The sequence below is a fragment of the Chinchilla lanigera genome, unplaced genomic scaffold (genome assembly GCF_000276665.1).
Source record: "Chinchilla lanigera isolate Chin_1 unplaced genomic scaffold, ChiLan1.0 scaffold00021, whole genome shotgun sequence".
NCBI lineage: Eukaryota > Metazoa > Chordata > Mammalia > Rodentia > Chinchillidae > Chinchilla > Chinchilla lanigera.
In genome coordinates, this window is record NW_004955422.1 from 29205840 (window position 1) to 29229681 (window position 23842).

Consider the following 23842-nt stretch of genomic DNA (forward strand, 5'->3'; position numbering starts at 1 on the left):
CGCTGCAAACTCAAGTCCAGCCTGGGCTACATAGTGAGTTTAAGACCAGCCTAAACTACACAGCAAGACCCTGTCTCAAAAAAAAAAAAAGCAAGATGGGGCATAGTGGTGCATACCTGTAACCCTAGTACTGTGGGGGTTGATGAGGCAGGAAGATCACCACAAGTTTCAGGCCAGCCTGGCTATATATATAGCGAATTTAAGACCAGCCTGAACTACATAGGGAGATCCTGTCTCAACAACAACAAAATCAAAGACAAGACTGGTTGTGTAACTCAGTAGTAGAATATGTGATTAGCATGCATGAGATCTTAGATTCAATCTCAAGCACCACAAAAATAATAAATAAAATAAAAGGCAAAAATAGGTTAAAGTAAAAGGAGAGAAAATGACTACACAAACACAACCATGAGAAAGCTTAAATACTGAAAACCAGACAAGGTGGTATGTGCCTGCAGTCCCAGCTACTTAGGAAGCTCAAGAACAGAAATGTGACTGAAGCCAGCCTACATAGCAAAGCAAGACCTCACCCCCCCCAAAAAAAGGTAAACCTAAAGAACAAAGAGACATTTGACATTAGGAAGATGTAACAACTATACCAGACTGATTAGGATTTGAATCCTGTCTCTGAAATGAACTTACCCTGAGCAAGCACCTCATTTCTGAGCCCTTATCTATAAATTCAGCTCATAGACCAAAGCTCTGAAGTGTTAACTAAGGTACCATACAGTCTCTCACAGTTTGGACCCACAGAAGGACTACTCTATCGAGGCCATTTCTCTCGAAGCATCAGAAAGCGTTTACAGTATCACGACATTAATCATACTGCTTTGCTTCATCACATGCATCAAGTTACCGGGTTTTAAATATAATTATTATAAACACAACATCTGGGCCCCCATACGGTCTCACCTCTGAGGCTGGGCTGGAGTATGTCTTGATTTGGCTCCCTCAACTTCCAGGGTGCAACAAGCATTCGATGAATTAGAATGTTCCACAAGATTTACATTTTCTCCCTCTTTGTAGTAAGTGTTCTCAACTGTGGGAGACCAAAAATTAGCACTCAAATCTCAAAGAAAACCTACTTTCTTATACATTGCATACATATATCAATTTATCATACCCTACCCCATAAACATGTACAGTTTTGTGTCAGTTAACATTTTTTTAAAATAACTACTTTGGTTAAAGCAGAAATGAAGTAACCATGGCCAAAATATTTGCTAGCCTCTCGCCAGCCTCAGATACTATGTCAGAAAATCAGAAAAAAAGCATTCCAAACACACCTTCATCACATTTTAGAACACCAGAACCCTAATAAAAATTTTGAAAGCTTTCATGGAAGAGAATCACTGCAAAATAAAAACAAAAACAAAACAAACAGTAACCCTACTACCAACCAACTTGACCTAACTGAGGTCGAACTGTCCAGGCAAAGTCAGCAGGTTCCACTTTTTTTTTTTTTTGGTTTTTCTCCGGTACCGGGAACCGAACTCACGACCTTGCGCTTGCCAGGCAGGCGCTTTGCCGCTGAGCTAAATCCCCAGCCCCAGGCTCCACATTCTTTTGAAGCACATATGGACACTTATCAAGACAGACCATACTGTGAGCAAGGGAATTGTCTCGGTACATTTAAAAGGATTCAAGCCACACAAAGTATGCTTCTGACCACAACGGCATTAAATCTCTAAGAAATCAGTAAAAGATTTCTAGAAAACCCCTCTCAAATATTTGGAATAAATAACGTACTTCTCAATAACACATGGGTCAAAGAAGATTTGAAAATGAAAATTTTAAGTATTTTCAATGGAATGAAAATGAAAATTCAACATATAAATTTGTTGGATGCCATACAGCAGTAGAAAGAAAGAGGCTTTCAAACCCAAGAGAAACTAAAAAGAGTCTGAGAATGGTAACAAGCGGACATGGGTTCAATCCCAAACTAATTTTTAAAAATTAATTTTTTAAAAAAAGCTGACCCACGTAAGGTGGCACACGTCTATTACCCAGCACCCTGGGAAGGAGGCAGGAGGACTGCACATTTAAGGCAGGAGCTGTAGCTCAGTGGTAGAATACTTCTCTACCATGTGTGAGGTCCTAGGTTTCTTCAATCCTCAGGGCAGGGTGTGGTGAGGCGGGGTATTGAGGTGGGGGGTAGAAATTCATAAAACAGACAGCAGAAAATAGAAAAACATCAGTGAAATCAAAAGCAGGTTTTTTGAGAAGATCAGTAATAGTAATAAATCCCCAGCCAGCCTATACAGGAAATAGAAAAGACACAATTTACCAGTATTAGGAATAAGAGAGATGACATCATTATAAAAATCTATAAATATTAAAGGACAACAAGGAAATATTATGAAAACCTTCTTAAAAAAAAAAAAAAAGAAAACCTTCTTGCCTATAAATTCTTTTTAATTCACTATTTTCTATTTATTTATTTTAGTATATGTTTGTGATACTTAGGTAATAATACATTCATCTTATGACTTGGTACATATACAATTTGAATGACAAACTATCACAGCTTACTCTAAAAGAAAAAGATCCATATCTGGTGATAGAGCATATGTTCAGCATGCATGAGGTTCTGAATTCAAACTCTAGCACTATAAAAAGAAAAAGATCATCTATACCTATTAAAACAATTGAATTTTAAGTTAAAAGCCTTTCTACAAGGAAAACTCCAGACCCAGATAACTTCCTTAGTTAATTCTACATACCAATATTTAAGAAAGACGTATCAATTCTACACAAATTCCTCTAAAAAACTAAAAAGGGAGCATTGCCACACACACACAACCACAAAAAAGCCAAGATCCCTCATAAACAAAGATGTAGAATTCTTTTAATTTATCAAACTGAACTTAAAAATTTTATAAAGAGAAAAATAATGCCAACCGAAGATTTATAAAAAGAAAAATAATGCCACCCACACTAATAAAGTCCAGCATTCTGGGAGCTGAAGCAGAAGGATCCCAAATTCAAGCTCAGCCCAGGCAACTTAGTAATTAGCAAGATGCTATCTCAAAATAAAAATTTAAAAAAGAGCTCAGGATATAGCTCGATACAAAGGCCTGGGGTTCAGTTAGGACCACCAAAAAAAAAAAAACCACAAAGGGCATCAGTTACCAAAAAGAGGTTCTGAGTTGACCTTGAAGATGAGTAGGCACTTCTCAATCAGAAGGGAATTTTAGGCAGAGTCAACAATTTTAGTAGAGAAGTGACAACGTATAATTAATGAGAAAGAATACAAAGATTCTGAGAGACCTAAAAGGCATACATGTAAAGTGTATGCATCATCTTTGCCAAGCAAAACCTTTCACTTTGGAGCTTTCTATTCTACTTAATGATACAAATCACTGGGTCAAACACACTTAAAGTGAAAGAGGTGCAGATAAACTAAGTAACATCATATGCCTTTTCAATTCAAGAACACAAAGTGGTGCAACACCACAGTGGTGTAACTCTGTAATCCCATCCTCTCCCAGCATTGTGGGAGGGTGAGCCAAGAGATCCCAAATTCAAGCCCAGCCTGGGAAAATTTTGGGGGGAGTGGAGCATTTTGGAGACAGGGTCTCGCTATACAGTTCTGGCTGGCCTTGAATTTACTATGTAGCCCAGGCTGGCCTCAGACTCCAGCCTTGGAAATTTAGCAACCTACTGAGATCTTATTTCTAAATAGAGATGAGATAGATGATAGATAGACAGACAGACTGGCAGACAGAGACAGACATGAGTAAGAGAGAGAGAGAGAACAAGCGAGCTGGGGATATAGCTCAGTGCTAAGGCCCTGGGTTCAATCTCTAGTACTACAAATATACATACACACACACAGACACACCATCATAGCAAAAAAAAATCCACCACATTGAAAGAAGTAATGAAATTCACCAGAAGAAACAGGCACAGGAATTTCACATGTCAAATAAAACATGCCAAAGAGTTCTAACTCCTCGCACAAGAAAGATACCTAAGTCTAGGGTCCTTGTTCAAATCCTCAGTACAAGAGACATCACCTATATCCATTAATAATTACTTAAAGGAAGCCTAGCAGCTCACACTACAGACTAAACAAGTTCCCTGAAATTACAGCTATTTCTCTGATACAACCCTCTAATTAATGATGTGATTGAGGCCAGTTTCAATTTTCAAATGTTCATATTGCATCGATACATGCATACCCATGTTTACAGCAGCACAACTCCTAAAATGTATTCATACACAATGCAGTACTACTCTGCCATAAAGAAGGACAAACTTTAATCATTTGTAGGAAAATGGATGCACCTTGAGACAATAACATTAAATGAAATTAGACACACAAGCTTAAATATCACACCGTTTCTTTTATGACAAACCCAAAACATAAATAAAGACCAAAATAAAAGACAGATAATAAGAAACAGGGAGACAGATCTTCTGCAAAAGGGGACCAAGAAATGGAGGGATGGAGAGGAAAGGAGTGAAGGAATGAAAAAAGAATTAAAACTTGTTACATCCATGTATCAACTCCTCATGATGAATGTGGTCATTACGTGCTGTAAACATGTATAAAAATTGAAATAATAATTTTCAAATATTTATGGTGACAACTGTATAACTTTGCAAAATACACTAAAAACACTAACATGCATCAGAAGTGAATTACACAGTATGTGAATCACATGTTATGTGCAACTGAACTGATTTTCTGTTTTAAAAGAACCATTTTCAAGAGAGCTTACAACATCTTAAAGCATGCTTCTCAGGCTCTGATCAAACGGACAATATTCTACAGATTTAGTAACCACTAGTTTAAATGTCAATCATCTTAGCTTAAAAAAATAAAAAATAAATGTCAATCATCTTTTAAAATCTGAAGTTTTAGGTTTTAGGTTTTTGTTTATTCATTTTGTTTCTGTTTTGAGACAGTGTCTCACTATACAGTTTAAGCTGACCTCAAACTCATGGCAGTCCTCCTACCTCAGTCTCCCAAGTGGTGGAATTACAGGTATGAGCCACCACGCCTGGCTTTTTAATCAGAAAAATTGTTGTATGGCAGCAAGCAGTATGTCTCTCCCATTGTAATGTTTCCTGGTCAAACCCAGATTAGGTTACATTTAATCTTGACATGAAAATACAACAGTTATGTGCCAGGCATGGTGGTTTATACTTATAACCTCAGCACTCTGGGAGACTAAAACAGAAGGATTTTAGTTCTACCTAGCCCCAGCAATTTAGCAAATTAATGACACTCCCAAAATAAAAAACTTTTCAGAAAGGCTGGGATGTATTTCAGTGTAAAGGCCCTGGGTTTAATTCCCAGTACTTAAAAAAAAAGGCAAGTTATATACTAAGCAATAAATTTTATGTCAGCTTAAGTTTCAATAGATTTTTTTTTTTTTAAACCTATAGCACATGATTACCCTTATGTTCACTGTGAAATGAATTAGTCCATTTTACCAAGAGATAGAGCATTTAGGTAATTTCCTCGGCTCCTCAGACTCCATATATAATTACTATCCCACCTTTCTGTCAAGGAGCTTTTTTCTACAATTTTCTTTCTTACCTGGTCGCAAAGGTGTGAGACTAGCCTGCTGAAGGTTTGCTTTCCTCAAGGAAGTTTTGTTCTGAAAAAGCTCTCCTGTCCCATTTTTCCCAAGAAACTTATTCTCCAAACTGGCTTTCTCCTCTGTAGAAAGGTAATTTTATCATTATCCAAACAGTAAGCAAAACAAATCAGAAACAGGTACTTAAAATGGGGAATAAAGCACCTTCCAGGATTCTTCCAACTCATGTACCAAAAACAAGCAAAGTTCCAATATTCAAAAGGAAACAAGTATACATATGTCAGATATAGACTTCAAAAATTATCACTAAAAAATGGCAACAATGAACAATGTATGATAGACAAATATCAATTCTACCTTGTGAACAGCTCCTAATCTTTGCTTAATACACAATTAGAGCCACACAACATGACCTACCCTTATCTCCCACCCAAGTACATCATGTTCCTCTTAAAGAAAACTGCAGCCACCAGCAAATGCTTGGCTATCTCAGGCATAGATTCTTCTTCAACAGGGCTAGAAGATGGGAGTGTGGGATGTGTGAGAATGGAGCAGAGCTAGTTTCTCTCAAGGACTATTATCCTAGGCTCTGCTGTGCCTGAAAGTCAGTGCCAAACAGGAAAAGGTCTATTCTACCACAGCCCACTGACCGGGCTCCAGGAATGCAGGGAGCCCCAGCACAACTACTCTGTGCAAACGAGCTCTGACTATAACTGTGCAAAACGATGGGGCCATCTGGAAGAAAATGGGAAACTGATGCTACAGCTAAGGTCTTTTCTTTTTTTTTTGGTCTTTATGAGACAGGGTCTCGCTATGCAGTTCAGGCTGGCCTTGAGCTCACTTTGTAGCCCAGGCTGGCCTCGAACTCACAATGATCCTCCTACCTCAGCCTCCCAAGTGCTGGGGTTACAGGCGTGTACCACCATGCCTGGCAAGCTAAAGTCATTTTAAAGACTGTGGGCAAAGCTTTTTCTTCTAAACTGTAATTAATAGTATGGCTATGCTAATTTTAAATTTTTACTTATTTTCTGTTCTTATTTTTTTAAACACTTGAAGAATAAATCTCAGCCCAGGCATACTCTCCAGATCCCAGCAAAGCAAGGGCATGGACAGCTGACACTCCTCTCTCTACTTTTTCTCCCACGCCACTTCCCATGGACCTCTGCTGTCACAATTCCCGCTGGATGCTACTGAAGTCCTTTTCCAAGAAAAGAGCGGATGCTATCATATTCAGACACTGCACCGTGAGTGATAAGTGCAACTCAATGGAATCATTTTTGTCACTACCACAAACTGAAGATTTCTTTTAATAAGGACAGAAATGAGAAAGAATAAAATGAAGGGACCCTATCAACTACTATTTGCACATATTATCCCAAAGTTATACAAAGACATAATCATATCCTTATTTATTATTGATCTGGTTTTAGGGTTTGTTACACATCACAGGAACCAAATCACAAATCCTATCTAGGTAAGAGAATTAAGTTCTTAGAAGCATAATGTCTCCATTTAAAAATGAATTGAGGAGGACAGGGACATACTCAGTAGCAAAGCACCTGCCTAGCCAAGGGCATGAGTTTGATTCCTGGTACCAAAAAGAAGAAGTAAATTGAGGAACTGGGTATGGTAGCACAAGGCTGTAATTCTAGCACTGTAGAGGGTTCAGGCAGGAATGCAAGTTCAAACCCAGCCTGAGCCACTTAGTAAGAGCTTGTCTCTTAAAAAAAAAAAAGCATTGCATGGTGGCACACACCTATAATCCCAACACCTAGGAGGCTGAGGTAGGAAGATCACAGTGAGTTTGAGGCCAGCCTGGGCCACATAGTGACTTCCAGCTGGCCTAAACTACATAGTTAAAACCTGTCCCCCACCCAAAAAAACAAAACGGTGTGGTAGCTCATGCCTGTAATCCCAGCACTCAGGAGGCTGAGGCAAGAGGATCAGGCAGGATGATCTCAGTGAGTTCAAGGCCAGCCTGAACTACATAATAAGAACCTCTCAAAAAACAAAGAAAAAGGGGCTAGCTAGGTGTGTAGCTCAGTGCAAGGGCCCTGGGTTCAATCCCCAGCCTGACACTGCAAAAAAAGACAAAAACAAAAAAAAGAATTGAGGAAGCCAGGCTTGGTGGCACACCTTATAATCCTAGCATATGAGAGGCTGATACAGCAAATCACAAGTCTGAGGTCAGTCTGGGCTGCTTCAGTGAGTTCAAGGCTACCTTGGTCTGCATAGTAGACCTGTCTCAAGAAAAGAGGGGAAAAAAAGGGAGAGAGAGAAGGATTGAGGGGAGGGGGATGTGTGCAGTTGTAAAAGGGCAACAAGAGCCAGGTGGGGATGATACACACCCACACTCTCAAAACCTGGGAAACTGAGGCAGGAAGATCACCATGAGTTTGAGGGTAGCCTGGGCTACACAGTGAATTCAAGGCCAGTTTGGAATACATAGCAAGACCACGTCTCAAATAAATAAATAAGTAAGTAAGTAAGTAAAAGGGGAACAAGCCAGGCACAACAGTGTATGCCTACAGTTCCAACTACTCAAGAAGCTAAGGTAGGAGGATCTCTCAAGCTTCAGAGTTCAAGCCGGGCACTGTGGCACACGCCTGTAATCCCAGCACTCTGGAGGCTGACGTAGGAGGACTGTTGCAAGTTCAAGACCAGGCTTGGCTACAAAGTGAGTTCAAGGCCAGTCTGAACTCCATAGCGAGACCCTGTCTCATAAAAAAAAAGAAGCTTCAGAGTTCAAGGTCAGCCTGTACAAAATAGCATGGCAAGGTGTAATGAAATTCTGGTCTCAGAAGTAAATAAAGAAAAATAAAAGGGCAAAACAGGATCTTTGTGATGTTAAAACTATTCATTATTGGGGGGGGGTAATCGGGAATTGAACTCAGGACCTCACACTTGATAGGTAGGCGCTGTGCGGCTGAGCTATATGCTGTATTTCCAGACCCTCTTTTTTTTTAGACAGGGTCTCACTGTGTAGTTCTGGCTGGCCTCAAACTTATGCCAATCCTCCTGCCCCAGCCTCCCAAGTGCTAGGATTATAGGCATGCACCACCATGCCTGGCTATTCAGTATATCTTGACTGAGATGGTAGACATGGAAACCTACACAAGTGATACAACTGCAAAAAATTTAGCTACAGTGATCACCCAAGCCCATAATCTCAGCAGTCAGGAGGCTGAGGCAGCAGGACTGCCATAAATTCTAGGCCAGCCTGGTCTATATAGTGAGTCTAAGGCCAGCCTGAACTACATAGTGAGACCCTTTAAGAAAAAAAATTGCAAAGAACCTAATACATATACAAACGCAAAAAAATAAAAATACAAGTAAAACTATAGAAATCTGAGTAAGAGGAATAAATTGTATCAGTGTCAACATTCCAGCTGTAATACTATACTCTACACCCAAATGGTAATAGAGCAAGTGTTGAGGTGGCTGCCACCACTACAGGCATGTTTGAGTCCTGTAGTTTCACTGAACATTGTTTCATCCGACTTTTCCCATATGTCCCCAAAGCCTGTAACACTAAACTGAAAAATAACCTTAATTTGTACTTAGCGTCCATTCCCAAAATAACGGCATTTCCATTACAGCTGACTCTTGACTAACTCAAGAGTTACAGCATTGACTCATACAAGTTGAAAATCTACAGAGAACTTTTGGCTCTTGAAAACACAAGGCAGCTACAAAATTATATCAGCTAATTTTATAGTTATACTTTAACACTGCATCTTCACAGTTATTTACATTTCTCTCTGCATATAACACCTTGTACATAAATTTTGGCAAATTTTAACTTTCTAGTATATGTGCTGCTGAAGCAAGCACAAATTTTAACTTTTTTGTTGTTTTGTTTTGTTTTTTTAAAAAAAAGACAAGAGTCTTGGGGTTGGGGATTTAGCTCAGCGGCAAAGCGCCTGCCTGGCAAGCGCAAGGTCGTGAGTTCAGTTCCCAGTACCGGAGAAAAAACAAAAAAAAAAGACAGAGTCTTGTTTTGAAGTTTAGGCTGGCCTTGAACTAGTCAAGTAGCCAGGCTGGCCTAAAAACAGTGATCCTTCTGCTTCGGGCTCCAGAGTGCTGGGATTACAGGTGTGCACCACCACATCCAGCCTTTTTAATTTTTATACTAGATGTGTGTATACTTTATGGTAGTAAATGATAAAATAAGGCTATTGTTTACATATATTTTATGTTCTCATGATAATACCTCCTGTATTCTTAATGGTTTTGATATTTCTAGGCTATGCAGTTCATCTATCTGAGTTTGTTCAAATTATTTACGAATCAAAAAAAAACAAATTATTTACAAATCAAAAAAAAAAAAACAAAAAAGTAAAAACCACAAAATTCAAACCCACGTATTCCAAAAGTCAACACTGCTGGGTATGGTGGCTCAAGCCTGTAATCCCAGCACTCGGGAGGCGGAGGCAAGAGGATCGCTGTCAGTTCAAGGCCAGCCTGAACTGCATAGTGAAACCCTGTCTCAAAAAGAAAAAAAGTCAACTGCATTTCTATCAAATCGTAGATGACAAGATGTCTTGGTACCAAACAAAGGTTATGTTCTAGTTATTTTCTTGCAACCTTTTCTATTTGTGAAAGATTCTCAGCATAACCCTAACAGGGCCAGAAAAAGCAGATACTTACCAAACCACGAATCTATGTTTTCTGTATCTTCCTCATAATCCAAGGATGTAAAATTGATGAAGTCCGAGGGAGCATCAAAGGAGTAAGAGTTTTTAATGTGTGACATTGTCCTACTCTTTGTGCGAAAGAGCAGGCTTTTCCCAGTATTTGTATCACGTTTCTCAACAGGTCAGTTTCTGGGGAGAGAATGGTTCAGAAATTTGGCTCATATTAATTGAAGGTACTGACTGATTCCTACTCCAGTTTTACTACCATAATTGTAATTTTGAATATCACCTGGACAATATACTTCTTTTGTCAAATTAACCTAAAATTTAGGGGTTTTGTCTGTTTTGGTAACTTGAAAACACTCGTTGAGGTAAACATATTTGAATTAGAAAGAAGCAGAAATTTTGATGAGTGCTTACAATATGCCAGGTACTGTGCTAGGTGTTTTACATCCATTACTTTAATATTTTCCCTCACTACCACTTTCTCATCTCTAGAGCTCCTCTGCCCTAATAACCTCATTTCTGAAACACAGTGACTTTTATGCCTAATATATTATCATTCAAAATCCAAATTTCTATGAACTCTTTCCCAGTTTCTTCCTACCATACATATTTCTTGTGTTTCTAAAGCCACAGTGCTCTGTCTATATCTTTGCTGTAATACCTACCCAATTTTATATTTAGAGTACACTGAAGTTCCTAAAAACAAGAACGCATTTGACTTGTATACACGTCGTCTATCTGTCAAAGTACTTTAGCACAGCACCTTATACAAAGTACGTGCTAGATACAGTTTTGCAAGTACAGGATTGTTTGGTTTGCTTTGCTTTGCTTTGCTTTGCTTTGGCTTGCTTTGGTTTGGTTTGCTTTGGTTTGGTTTGGTTTGAGGCAGTGTCTTGCTGTGTAGTTCAAGTTGGCCTTGAACTCACTAAGTAGCATAGGTTGCCTCAATCTTGCAGCAATCCTGCCTCAGCCTCCCAAGTAATGGGATTGTATGTATGCACCACATGACAGGCAATACAGGTTCTTTCCTTAGAAATACTTTTCCTGGATTAGGGAATATAGGTCAATACTAGAGCACATGCTTAGGTCTGGATTCAATCCTTGGTACTGCCCACCAAAAAAACAGAAATAATGTTAAGAAAATGACTTTAGGCCAGGCATGGTGGCACATGCCTATAATCCCAGCACTCAGGAGACTGAGGCAGGAGGATCATTGCAAGTTTGAGACCAGCCTGGGCTACAAAGTGAGCTCAAGGCCAGCCTGAACTGCATAGCAAGTTGTCTCAAAAAGACAATCAATCAATCAATCAATAAATAAAATTTTAAAAAGAAAATGACTTTACAATACACATAAAATGTATAATATGCAAAACAACTGAAAGTAACAAGTCAAAGATAAGGGCCCACTTCCACCCCTGTATATAATATTTTATATTCTACCATATGGAAACCTCTATAGGTTTAAAATCAGCCTCCATTCCAGATATATCTCGCTTATAAAATAGCTGGAAGTGGCCTGAAAAAACAGCCTACCTACTACACTCATTGGCAAATAATTTGGCTATGAAACTCAATGAGCCATTTGTCTTTATCCAGGGAACAACATGTGCTTAAAAATATTCTGAATCTTGGAAGGGAAGTTGATACCAGTAATCACTTGCATAAACATTTTTTAAATTAATGAGTTTCTTCAAACTTTTATTTCATTATAATAGCACATGTTAATTTTTTAAAGGTAATTTAAAAGCTTTTATAAAACTAAGTACTTAAAAATTTTAAAAATATGGTAATCTATAGTACCACCTTACCCAGAGTTCACCTTCATATAAATATACAAACTATTTTACTTTTTTGTTTGCTTTGCTTTTCTGGTGCTGAGGATCAAGCCCAAGGCTCATGTATGCTAGGTAAGTACTCCATCACCAAACTGCGTCCCCAGCCCTATTTTTTTTTGCAGTACCGGGGATCGAACTCACAACTATGTGCTTGCCAGACAGGCGCTTATGCCACTGAGCTATATCCCCAGCCCCCCAGCACTATTATTTTATATTTTAAAAATGAATTTACTTTTTTTGCCTCTTTGCAGTGCTGGGATGGTACAGGGTCTCATGTTTACTAGGCAATTGCTCTATCACTAAACACTAGCCTAGATCACTGACATTTTAAATCTGCTTTGCATATTAAAAGCATTTCTTCATGTCAACAGACATAAAAATTAAGAGTGTATCATTATTATTTATTCTGCATTTTTAGTCTTTTTTCCAGTATTTTCACTTCTAAAATATTTCTAGAAAAATTTTTGTATATAAATTTCTGTACATACCCATAATTTTCCCCTTAAGATACTGTAAATCCTAAGAAGCTGAATTTGCTGGGTCAGAGACTCTTGACAACCAACTGTGAAAATGTTCCGCAGAAGAATGACACCCACTGACATCACCAGGGGAATATGCCAGTTCCCCAAACCCTCCCACCGCTGTGCACTAACAGCCTTCAGGCTTATCTCCTACTATACCACTACACCCTTAAACAAGGCATGAGATTAGTTGCTCCCAGCTCACACTATTGTTCAGTGGAAGGCTGGCTTCTCTCAGTGACACATATATATATATCATTCAAGGGTGAATGAGCAGGTACTTCTGTGCCTTACAGTATCTTAAGATTTGGGAATTTGTTTTTGGTTTTGTTGTTGTTTTACATTTTTTATTATTCATGTTTATAGTACATAATACATCTTAATTCCTTTATTATTCCCTTTCCCTTCCCTCCCTCCATCTCAATTCCTTTTTTTTTTTGGTACTGAGAATCAAACTGAGGACCATGCACTTGCCAGGCAGGCACTGTGCCACTGATATATCCTCGGCCTTTTTTTTTTTTTGATGTGTTTGCAATACATAATGTTTCCATTCCCTGCGTGGAGCTGGTACATGTACAGAGTATATCTTAATTCTTTTTTAAATCCCTTTTCTCTCCCTTTTCTCCCACATCTTAATAATATATGTTATAACAAACAAATATCTGATTTACACAGTGACCTTGATCAGAGAACAACTTCCTATGGTCTCTCCTATGAACTCAGGTTAGCCAGAATCCTTTCAGAATTGAGGAATCTTTGGTAACACCTAACTTTTGCAGTTTATAGATAAAGATTAATTAAGGCAAAAAGGGGTCTCCTAAGATCACATAACAATAGTATTAGTGTTCATGGTTAAAAAGTTACCAGAGGTGATCACGACATGCCAAGTACTGTTAAGTACTTTTTTTTTTTTTAATTTTTATGTTTTGTCTTTTTGAGACAGGGTCTCACTATACAGTTCAGGCTGGCCTTGAGCTCACTTTGTAGCCCCAGCTGGTCTCAAACTTACAATGATCCTCCTGCCTCAGACTCCCAAAGGCTGGGATTACAGGCTCACACCATCATGCCTGGTATTTTATTTTTAATTTTTATTTTTATTGCTAAGTACTAAATCCATATTATTTCTAATGCTCACAAAAATTCTGTAAAGCACCAATTATTCTCCTCAGAAAAGCTGAAAGTTAGGCTAAATAACTTGTCTAATATCACAGTTATGTAAAGACAGAGCTAGATCTAGAACAGAGGCTTCTGATGTCAGATGTTCTTTCCATGTTCTTTTGTTCCTACTTCATGAATTAGAGGAGTATAGTAACACAGTTCTCTTTTTGCTTACTTTATTTCCAAGTAAATCCATTCTCAACAGTCCTTTGACCTAAAAAGAAGGTTTTCTATTATCCCCATTCTAAATTTTTTAAGGCCAGCCTGAACTACATAGCAAGACCCTGTCTCAAAAAAAAAAAAAAAAAAAAAAAATTCAAAATGGATCTGCCAGCCATGGTGGTGCACACCTATAATCCCAGCACTCCGAAGGCTGAGGCAATAGGATTGCTCCAAGTTCAAGGCCAGCCCAGGCTACAAAATAAGTTCAGGGCCGGCCTGAACTACATATAGTGAGACCCTGTCTCAAAAAAAAAAGGATAAAAGATCTCGGTATAAGGCCTGAAAATTTGAAACTGCTAAAAGAAAACAAAACATAACGGAAACACTTGAAGTCCTTCCTAAATAGGAACCCAGTAGCACAGGAAACAGCAAAAACATCAACAGATAGACTAGATCAAATTAAAGTTTTTGCATTGGTGGTATAGTAGTGAGCACAGCTGCCCTTCAAATTAAAGTTTGTGCACAGCAAGGAAGAAAAGATAATAGGAAGGATGGATATGAGACAGCCTATACAATAGGAAAAAATCTTTATGAACTAACTACTCTTCTGACAGAAGATTAATATATGTAATATGTGAAGAACTCAAAGCTTAACATCAAAAAACCAAATTGCCCAATCAATAAACAAGCCAATGAATTGATCAGGCACTTCTCAAAAGAAGTACAAATGGCCAATAAGTATATGAAAAAAATGTTCAACATAAATAAAAAAAAAATTTTTAAAAAAAGTTTAACATCTCCAGCCATTAGAGAAACGCTTATCAAACTGAGAGCTGGGGGTATATATCTCAGTGGTGAGCACTTGCCCAGCATATACAAGGCCCTGGGCTCAATTGCCAGCACCATACCAAACACACACACAAAACACTACACTGAGATTCCATATCATCCCAATCAGAACATCTGTTGGCAAGGACACAAAAAACAATAAATTATGGGAAGAATGTAAGTTAAAGGAACCCTTCTACAGTGGTAGAAGGAATGAGTATTAGGGTAGCCGCTATGGAAATCAATATGGAGGTTCCTCAAAAAACTACAACCAGAGCTACCATTTGCTGCATGCAGCTGTACCACTCCTTGGTATATACTCAATCCAATTAAAGTCAGAATACTATAGGGATATGGGCACACCCATGTTGTCGCCCAACAAAGAAAAACCAAGATAATGAACCCAGCCTCAGTGACCATCACCAGATAAATGGACAAAAAAAAATGTGCTGAGTGTGGTGGCACACACCTGTGACCCCAGCATGCAGGAGATCGCCATGAGTTCAAAGCCTGAACTGCAGAGAAAGACCCTATCGCAAAAAACAAAACAACAAAAAAGAAAACGTGGCATACATACACAATTGAGTATTATTCAGCCATCTATAAAGAATGAGACCTTGTCATTTGCAGAAATAGATGGATCTGGAGGCTATCATACTGAGCAAAATAAGCCAGACTCAAAAAGACAAAAATAGCTCATGTTCTCCCCAATACGAGCAATCTAAAAAAAGGTGGCAAGAAAGTAGAAAGGGCCAGGTGGTGCATGCCTGTAATCCCAACAGTCAGAAGGCTGAGGCAGGAGGACTGCCATGAGTTCAATGGCAACTTGGGCTACATACTGACTTGTGCCTTAAAAAAAAAATCAGAAAAGTAGAAGGGAGGCTATTATTAGCCAGGAGGAAGAAAAGATAATAGGAAGGATGGATATGAGAAAAATGTATTAATGCACTGAAATCCCCCAAAACATGAAACTAGGGGCAGGGTGGGGTGAAATGATCAAAGCATGTTATGTGCAGGTCGGCGTCTGCAAAATGAAACCCATTAATCTATATAACTAATGAAAAGTTAAATAAAAAAAGATGAGCATGACAGAGCTCACCCACCTATAATCCCAGCTACTCAGAAAGCTAAGGTAGGAGGGTCACAAGTTTGAGGCCAACCTGGGCAACCTATCAAGACCTGTCTCAAAATATTAAAAAATGTTGGTTGGGGTGGGTGATCAGCGGTAGAATGCTTGCCTAAAGTGCATGATGCCTGGGTTCAATCCCTACTACTGCTAAAAATAAAAACATTTTTATTAAACATCATCAAAACAGTAGGAAGTACACTAAAATGGAAGTTACCACCTTCGTAGCCACCTCCCAAGCTTGGGGTGTTCATAGGACAGTTCTGACCCACCAGAACTAAGAATTTGTTGAAGAATTCATAGGAAAATTTTTATTTTCCTGCTACAGCTATTTCTGTCAGTTCTCTTCACCCTTCTTTTGCTTGAAAGCACATCCAAGGGCTAGGACTACAGCAGCCATCTTAGATACATGCGTGGATGGTTAAGAGAACAGATATTGACCCTCACAGCACTGAGCTACTGACTACCCACCTGCAGATCTCTTAAGAAAACTCATACTTTTTTTGTAACTAATACTATAAGCTTCAAGAATTACATTTCCTGTCACTTGTAGCCAAAAACAATTCCCAACTAACATAGAAGTCTGGAATTCTAGCAATCTGGCAGTTAGTAAATTTATATGACAATGGCAAGTCACTCTACCCGCCTCTCTGCCACCCAGTTCCCATAGACAAATGAGAAGGCATCTCACACGCTATGAAATACACTACCTTAACGTATCATCAACCACTGCCACCTGACCTACACATCCTTTTCCTCTCCTTAACCGCATTTCGACTCAAAAGATCCTCAGTGAAGGACTTCTCAGTGGCTGACAGTAATTGAAACTTTCTGGCAGGCAGGCACCCAATTTTCCTGTTCTTGTGAACAAACATGCTGGAAGACATGGGAAAATCTTGGATTCCCATGATCTTAATGCCTAAGTGAGGTCACTGGGAACACTTCCCAGGCAGAAATGTAATGAAGACAACTAATGCCGGGGAAGGACAGAAGCTGGAATGTAACATGCAGCGGTCCCACTTGCCTTCTAAACACCACGACTACACCAAAGCCTGCTGCTGGAAACCACTCGCATCCTTTTTCTTTTTCTTTTTCTTTTTTTTTTTAATTATGAAGCTCTACTGCTAGTGTCTATGAGGAGCAATCTGCAGAGAGAGTTTATCCTACAGATAAACTGCAGAGTTTATTCTGCAGAGAGAAATTTATCCTACAGATATCTATTTAAGCATGTGTAAGTATAAGAAAGTGGAAGGAGGGCCCAGTGTTACATGCTTCAAGAGGCTGAGGCAGGAGGATCACAGGATTTTGAGGCCAGCCTGGGCTATATAGTGAGTTCAAGGCCTGGTTGAACTACACTACACAGTAAGACTGTCTCAAAAACAAAACAAAACAAACAAAAAAAGTTCAATATGGCGTTGTTCATAAAAGTCTAAATAACTAACACCCCAAGTCCCAACAGGGAACTAGTTGAATAAATTATGACACACTATAAAATGAATTATTATTAGGTAACTTTAATAGGAGATAACTGTAAATACAGCAATTTAAACTTAAAGAGCTGGCCACAGGCGTGGTCGCGCATGCCTATAATCCCAGCCCTCGGTAGGCTGAGGCAGAATGGACCCTGACAGTCTGAGGCCAGCCTCGGCTACATAAGTGAGTTTAAGGCCACCCTGAACTCCTGAACTACACAGCGAGACCCTATCCCTTCCCTAAAAAAAATTTCAAGAGTTGTTAAGCAAGAGAACAAATGTAGAAGACCATGCTTCCATTGTTCTAAAAAGAGGGAAAAGTCAAAATATACTCAAATACACAGACTGTTTGTTGAAGAAGACACAAGGGTTAATAGTTTAGTTGGCTCTGCGGTGGGAGCTGTGGGAAGATAAGAATTAGAGGAAGGCTTTTTAAACTGTATAAACCTTTTCTTTTTTATTTTGCTGGTGGTACTGGAGACTGAGCCCAAGGCCTTCACAGTTATATACCCAGACTTTTTCCTAATTTTTATTTTGAGACAGGGTCTCACCAAGTACCTAAATTGTCCAGGCTGGGCACAAATTTCCAGTCCTCCTACCTCAGCCTCGCAGAATCCTGGGATTACAGGCATTTGCCACCATGTCCAGAATCACTATGTAAAACCTTTACATTCTTTTAATGTTTTATTATTACATGAATGCATACCTATTCAGTTAAGCATTATTTATTTCCATCTAAAATTATGTTCACAAGCCAGGTATGGTGGCACACATCTATAATCCCAGCACTCGGGAAGCTAAGGCAGGAGGATCATTGCGAGTTCAAGACCAGTCTGGGCTACAAAATGAGCTCAAGGCCAGCCCGAACTGCATAGTGAGATCCTGTCTCAAAAAGCCAAAAAAATAAATAAATAAAATTATGTTTGCAGTCCCAGTTATGCTGGATATTCTGAAATTATTAAACACTCTGGCATACCCAACATTGTCAAATCTCTTGTTTTTGGGAAATAATGCTTCCCATTTACACAGTCTGTATATTGGCTAATAAATTTATGTATTCTAATATTTCAAAATAAAAATGATTACTAAGTACTAACTTAATAAAAGGTTATATAAAATTGAAAAAGGTTAAAAATAATAATAGCTACTAATTACTAAGTGCTAATGCCAGGCACTACTGGCAGTGTTTTACATGTACTAACTCATAAGTCCTCAAACATTACTATAAAGTAGGTACCATTATTATCTTCATTTTACAGATGAGAAAACTAAGATCTAGAGATTATTCACTTGTTTATGGTCACACAGCTAAGAAGTTGCACAGTCAGGGTTTGAGCCTACATGGGCACTAAAGGCTCTGTTCTTATCCACTACCTGTTGTATTTACAATTTTACCAACTATGGTAGTGAACGCCTACAATCCCAGCACTATGGGAGGCTGAGGCAGAAAGGTTGCACATTCAAGCCCAGCCTAGGCAACTTAGCGAGACCTTGTCTCCAAATAAAAAACTTTTTTTAAAGTTAGAGGTGTAGCTCAATAATATAGTACATGCACAAAGTATGAGTTTAAGCCATAGTACTACACAAAAAAAGTAAATAGATAAGTAACAAATGTCATGGTACAAGAGACAAAACCACTTAGAGATAACAGCTTACAAATACTGTCTACTGCAAGCAGGCCAAGCACCTTACGAGGCACTTCACATAAATCACCTCATTTAATTACAATATAGAAGATAGATACCATCATAACTATGTTACAAATAAAGGCTCAGGCGCAGAGAAATTAAGCTACTCCAAGATCACCAGCTAGTAGGTGGAAGAAGTATCTGATGTATAAAGTTTTTCTATAAACATTCCTACAAAAAAAAAAAAAATAGGTAGGGCCGGGGATGTAGTCAGCACCACAAGCACCTGCCTGGCAAGTGCAAGGTCCTGAGTTTTATTCCAGGTACCAAACAAAAAAAAAAAAAAAGGAAATACGTAAACCAGGTGTGTGACACACACCTGTAATCCCAGCACTTGGAAGGCTGAGGTAGGAAGATTGCCATAAGTTGGAGGCCAGCCTGAACTACATAGGGAGACCCTGCCTCAAAAAACAAAATAAATAAAATTAAAAGTTTCTTTTGAGCTATCTTTGAGTCTAATATGACCAACTCAGGGCACCATCCAGCCTCCCTGAAAAACGGGGGGTCTGGGGAAAGCTTCAAAATTCAAAGTCCATAGGGTCTCGTGGGAAATGAAATAGACTAGAACTAAAGGTAACTGTTTAAATGAGAGGGCCCCAGGCATGGGAAAACTGGATGCTTTCCTGCACCCCTTAATCAAGATTGAATTTCTGTCAACAGGTCTCACTGGAAAAAAAAAAAGGCACATGCGTCAACCACATTCCCCCAAACAAATCAAGTTGCCAAGCAAGAGAATCAGCTTCACATTTCAAAATTATCTGAATCTCCCACAGCTGTGACGCTTATAAAACGAGAAATATTCTGAGTGAAGAACTAGATATTAATGAACAATAATTCTACAACAGACCTATCCCATATGCCATGAATTAGGGAAGTTCTTTTTAAAACTGCTTATCAAACGTCATCCATCATGCAATATAACCCATTTCTCGCTTCCAAAAACAAAGACTGAAAGTATACAGACATAGCCTTTACATAAATATATAAAATCCCCTCCCTTAAGAAACTAACAGTTGAATGGGGAATACAGAAACAAAGTATGGGATGATCCTTGCTGTAATAGGGCATGAACAGAGGGCAATCAGGAAGTGCAAAGGAGAACCAGGTGAAGGACAGTCAGTGAGGGCTTCCTGGTGCTGGACATACCTAAAGCACAGAGACAGGCCCATAAAGTTCTATAGATTAAAAATGAATGTTAGCGGGGCTGGGGATTTAGCTCAGCGGCACAGCGCCTGCCTGGCGAGCGCAAGGTTGTGAGTTCGATTCCCAGTACCGGAAAAAAAAAACAACAAACAACAAAAAAAATGTTAGGGCTCAGGGTATAACTCAGCAGCACAGCACCTGCCTGGCAAGCACAAGGTCCCAGTACCAAAAAAAAGAATAAAAATGAATGTTGACATTTTCCGACAGAAGAAATAAATAGGAAAGGGAAATGAATGGGGATCAATGCAGAAGAAGCGATGTAACATGTTTCCACTTTCATCTGAAATTAACCTCCCATTGCCTCCTGTCTCTCTTCACTCTCAAACCAAAAATAAACTAGCTTTGACAAGCTCTATAAATCAAAAGGTGCAGGTTCAGAGTGTGGGGGAAAGCTACAAGAAGGTGCATTCTAAGCAGGGCTGAAATAGCAAACTAGCAGCTCCTAGCAAAACAAAGACTGGGGCCAGGAACGTAGCTCAGCAGCACAGTGCCTGCCTGGCAAGTATGAGGCCCTGAGTTCGATTCCCAGTACAAAAAAAAAAAAAAAAAGACTGGCATGATAGATGCTCTCAAGCACCTCAGTATCCAGCTAGTGCTAAGCGCCTTCCCTATTTCTAGGGGAGAGAAAAGCAGCAGTTAAGCAACTGGTAATGCAACAGAATAAATAGATTAAGTTAAGATTTCATTAGAAGTATAGTCCCATCCAGGCAGTTCCATTTCCCCAAGAACACCCTCTCCTTTCACAAGGGATAAGAGATCCTATTACATTACAAGTAAAATAAGAGTTATTTTCATTTTACCCAAGGAAAAAACACCTACATTTTTTCCCTTGTACATAAGGGATTAGCAAGAGTTAGTAAATGGCAACATAATCCAGCATGCAACTTTAACTGTTAATCAAAGTCACAAACTAAGTCTGAAGGAAGTTTAATGGACTTTGTTTCCACATTTATGTTTGTTAACTTCTATGTTGAAACTAGATCTGTTTACAGAAACAGATCTATGAAGCTTCCAAAATTGGGTCAATTTAAAATCCAATGACAATCCCTCACTGTCCAAGCACTCAGAAGTCAGCACAGGACACACAGACACTTGTTCTAATTCATCACTGTCCAGAACCTCAAGCAAATATATTTTTCTATCATTTCTCTTTCAGACTTGTGAGCATAACATCACCTTTTTTAAGACTCACAAGCCGGGCGTGGTGGCACACGCCTATAATCCCAGCACTCAGGAGGCAGAGGCAAGAGGATCTGAGTTTGAGACCAGCCTGGGCTAAAAAGTGAGCTCAAGGCCAACCTGAACTGCACAGCAAGACCCTGAAAAAAAAAAAAAAAAAAAAAAAAAAAAAAAAAAATCAAATATAGTACTGCATTAATTTATGCATAAAAATTCAAAAAAAACTTTAAAACCACCCCTCTAAACACCCAACAGGACCCATATGGAAATCAATGATGCTGTTTACATTTAGCCAAATAATGACCCAGATCTTTGTAGACCACCAAAAGGAAATCTCTGCAGTATCCCAAAGTATTCCAATAATATGAAGCCGAAGGTGTTTGTAAGACTGACAGTGGGGCTTTAGGAGACTACCAACTTAGTCAAATGGCAATCCCTTAGTCTTGTAAAGATTTATACTCTTCAAAAAGTATCTGGTTTGGGAAATATGCACATATACAACATACACAGAACCAAGGACCTAATAAAACTTTTACCATATGTGTACTACAGAGAGAAGTAAAGAGTTATAAAATTGGAGGAAACGCTGGACATGGTGGCGCACACCTGTAATCCCAGCACTCGGGAGACTGAGGCAGGAGGATCATTGCGAGTTCGAGACCAGCCTGGGCTACGAAGTGAGTTCAAGGCCAGCCTGAACTGCATAGCGAGATCCTGTCTCAAAAAGACCAAAAAATAAATTAAAAAAAAAAAGCTGGAGGAAGATTTTTTTTTTTTTTTTTTTTAGTACCGGACACCAAACTCAGGGCCTCGTGCTTGCCAGGCAGGCACTGCGCTGCTGAGCTATATCCCTGGCCCTGGAGGAAGATTTTTAACCATAAATTTTTTGAGGGGTGGGGTAGGTACTGGGAATTGAATTCAGGACCTCACACTCATCAGACAGGTGCTGTGCTGCTGAGCTGTATCTCCAACCCCAATTATTTTTGCTATCTCACTGTCTAGTTCAAGCTGGACTTGAACTCACTATGTAGCCCAGGGTAGCATCGAACTCACAGTGTTCTCCCTCAGTCTTCTGATTACAAGTGGGATTACAAGTGTGTGCCACCACGCTCAGCTTATTTTGCTTTTTGCATCATGCAAATATATTACCTATGTTAAGAATACATATTTGTGCCTATTTGAATACATACTGCTTTAGTGAGTATGTAAATCAGCATGATCTTCCCATAAAGCAATTTTGGTGTTATCTTAAAAACAGCACTCTTAGCCAAGCATGGGGGCACCTGCCTATAATCCCCAAACTGTGGAAGGCTGAGGTAGGAGGACTGCAAGTTCTAGCCCAGCCTGGAGACTACTTAGTGCCTTAGGGAGACTGTCTGAAAATAAAAAATAGAGGTAGGAGTGTAGCTCAGTGAAAAGGCCCTGTGTTCAATCCCCAGTTACAAAAAAAAAAAATTTTTTTTTGATTAGCAATTTCACAAAGTACTATAGATAAACCATATATTTTAGTATATGGAATATCATATAGGCTTTAAAATTATGTTACAGAAAAAATTAATATGTATAGATATTATTAAGTGAATAAAAAAGCAATAAAGGCTTTCAATGTATGATTTTTTTTTTTTTCCAGACACGGTCTCATTATGTAGTTCAGGCTGGCCTTGAACTCAGGGTGATCCTCCTGCCTCAGCTTCCCAAGTGCTCGGGATTACAGGCATGCACCACAACACCCAGGCAGTGTACAGTTTTAAAACAAAGGCACAGAAAAAAGGTAAAGAAATCTAGCAAAATATTAGCAATAGTTTACCTAAGAAGTAGGATAGTTGGTAGTTTTATTTTCTTTTTGTTTTCCACATTATATAAATTTCCTCCCAAAATATGTGCTACCTTATAAAGACAGCTTAAAATTTTTATTAGTACATGTGGTACACAATGATTACCACAGGCAATTGATACATATACATAATACACCTTAATTCACTTTACATCTCCTTCCCCTCCATCTCTTGGTCCCAAAATTATTTAAATATTTACGAGACTGACATATTAATGTTTCCTTTAGTCCTTTTTTCTTCTCCACCACCCCCAGTACTGTACTGGGGATTGAATCCAGGACCCTTTGCACTGGGCTACATCCCCACCCCTCTCAGTTTTGTTTTGTTTTTTTTCCCAGATAGGGTCTAAAATGCAGGCTCAGCTCAAAACTTATGATCCCTTTGCCTCAGTCACCTAGAGTGGTGGTATTACAAGCATGGGCCACCACATTCAACTCCCTTATTTCTTAATATAATTCACTGTGGAATTCACAGCTTTACCTATAGTTTAACAGGTCAGTCTGCTTGCCTATAGGCTTGACTGAAAACTGCAATATACTCTCACCTCTTCTGAAATCCTGAAGTCTAGTAGATTCCTCTTATTAAGAACCTGGAAATAGCAGAAAGATGAATAAAGTTTAAGTTCTTTGTAGTAAAAAAA

The 23842-nt window shown here is 38.9% G+C and overlaps 1 protein-coding gene and 1 long non-coding RNA gene across 12 annotated transcripts in view; one reads left to right on the forward strand and one right to left on the reverse strand.

The window, feature by feature from the left end:
- LOC106148484 overlaps positions 1-22018 on the forward strand; it is a 34404-nt gene extending 12386 nt beyond the window's left edge. Inside the window, exon 3 of one of the 2 annotated variants that reach the window (XR_001233976.1) lies at positions 21920-22018. This is a non-coding gene — a long non-coding RNA (uncharacterized LOC106148484). Of the gene's footprint in view, positions 1-6608; positions 6792-21919 lie in introns of those variants that run through there. The other variant, XR_001233975.1, reaches the window with a different exon arrangement.
- The window catches only part of Tpx2 (TPX2, microtubule-associated), a 63230-nt gene that overhangs the window by 35145 nt on the left and 4243 nt on the right, over positions 1-23842 (reverse strand). For 5 of the 10 annotated variants that reach the window (XM_013514190.1, XM_005384891.2, XM_013514186.1 and 2 more), the window contains exons 2-5: positions 23747-23791; positions 10203-10378; positions 5552-5674; positions 913-1039 (exon numbers count right to left, since the gene is read on the reverse strand). In XM_013514190.1, the coding sequence (XP_013369644.1) occupies positions 913-1039; positions 5552-5674; positions 10203-10308 (356 nt within the window). In that variant the 5' untranslated portion in view covers positions 10309-10378; positions 23747-23791. Of the gene's footprint in view, positions 1-912; positions 1040-5551; positions 5675-10202; positions 10379-21364; positions 21405-21487; positions 21508-23746; positions 23792-23842 lie in introns of those variants that run through there. The other 5 variants (XM_013514187.1, XM_013514188.1, XM_005384888.2 and 2 more) reach the window with 3 other exon arrangements.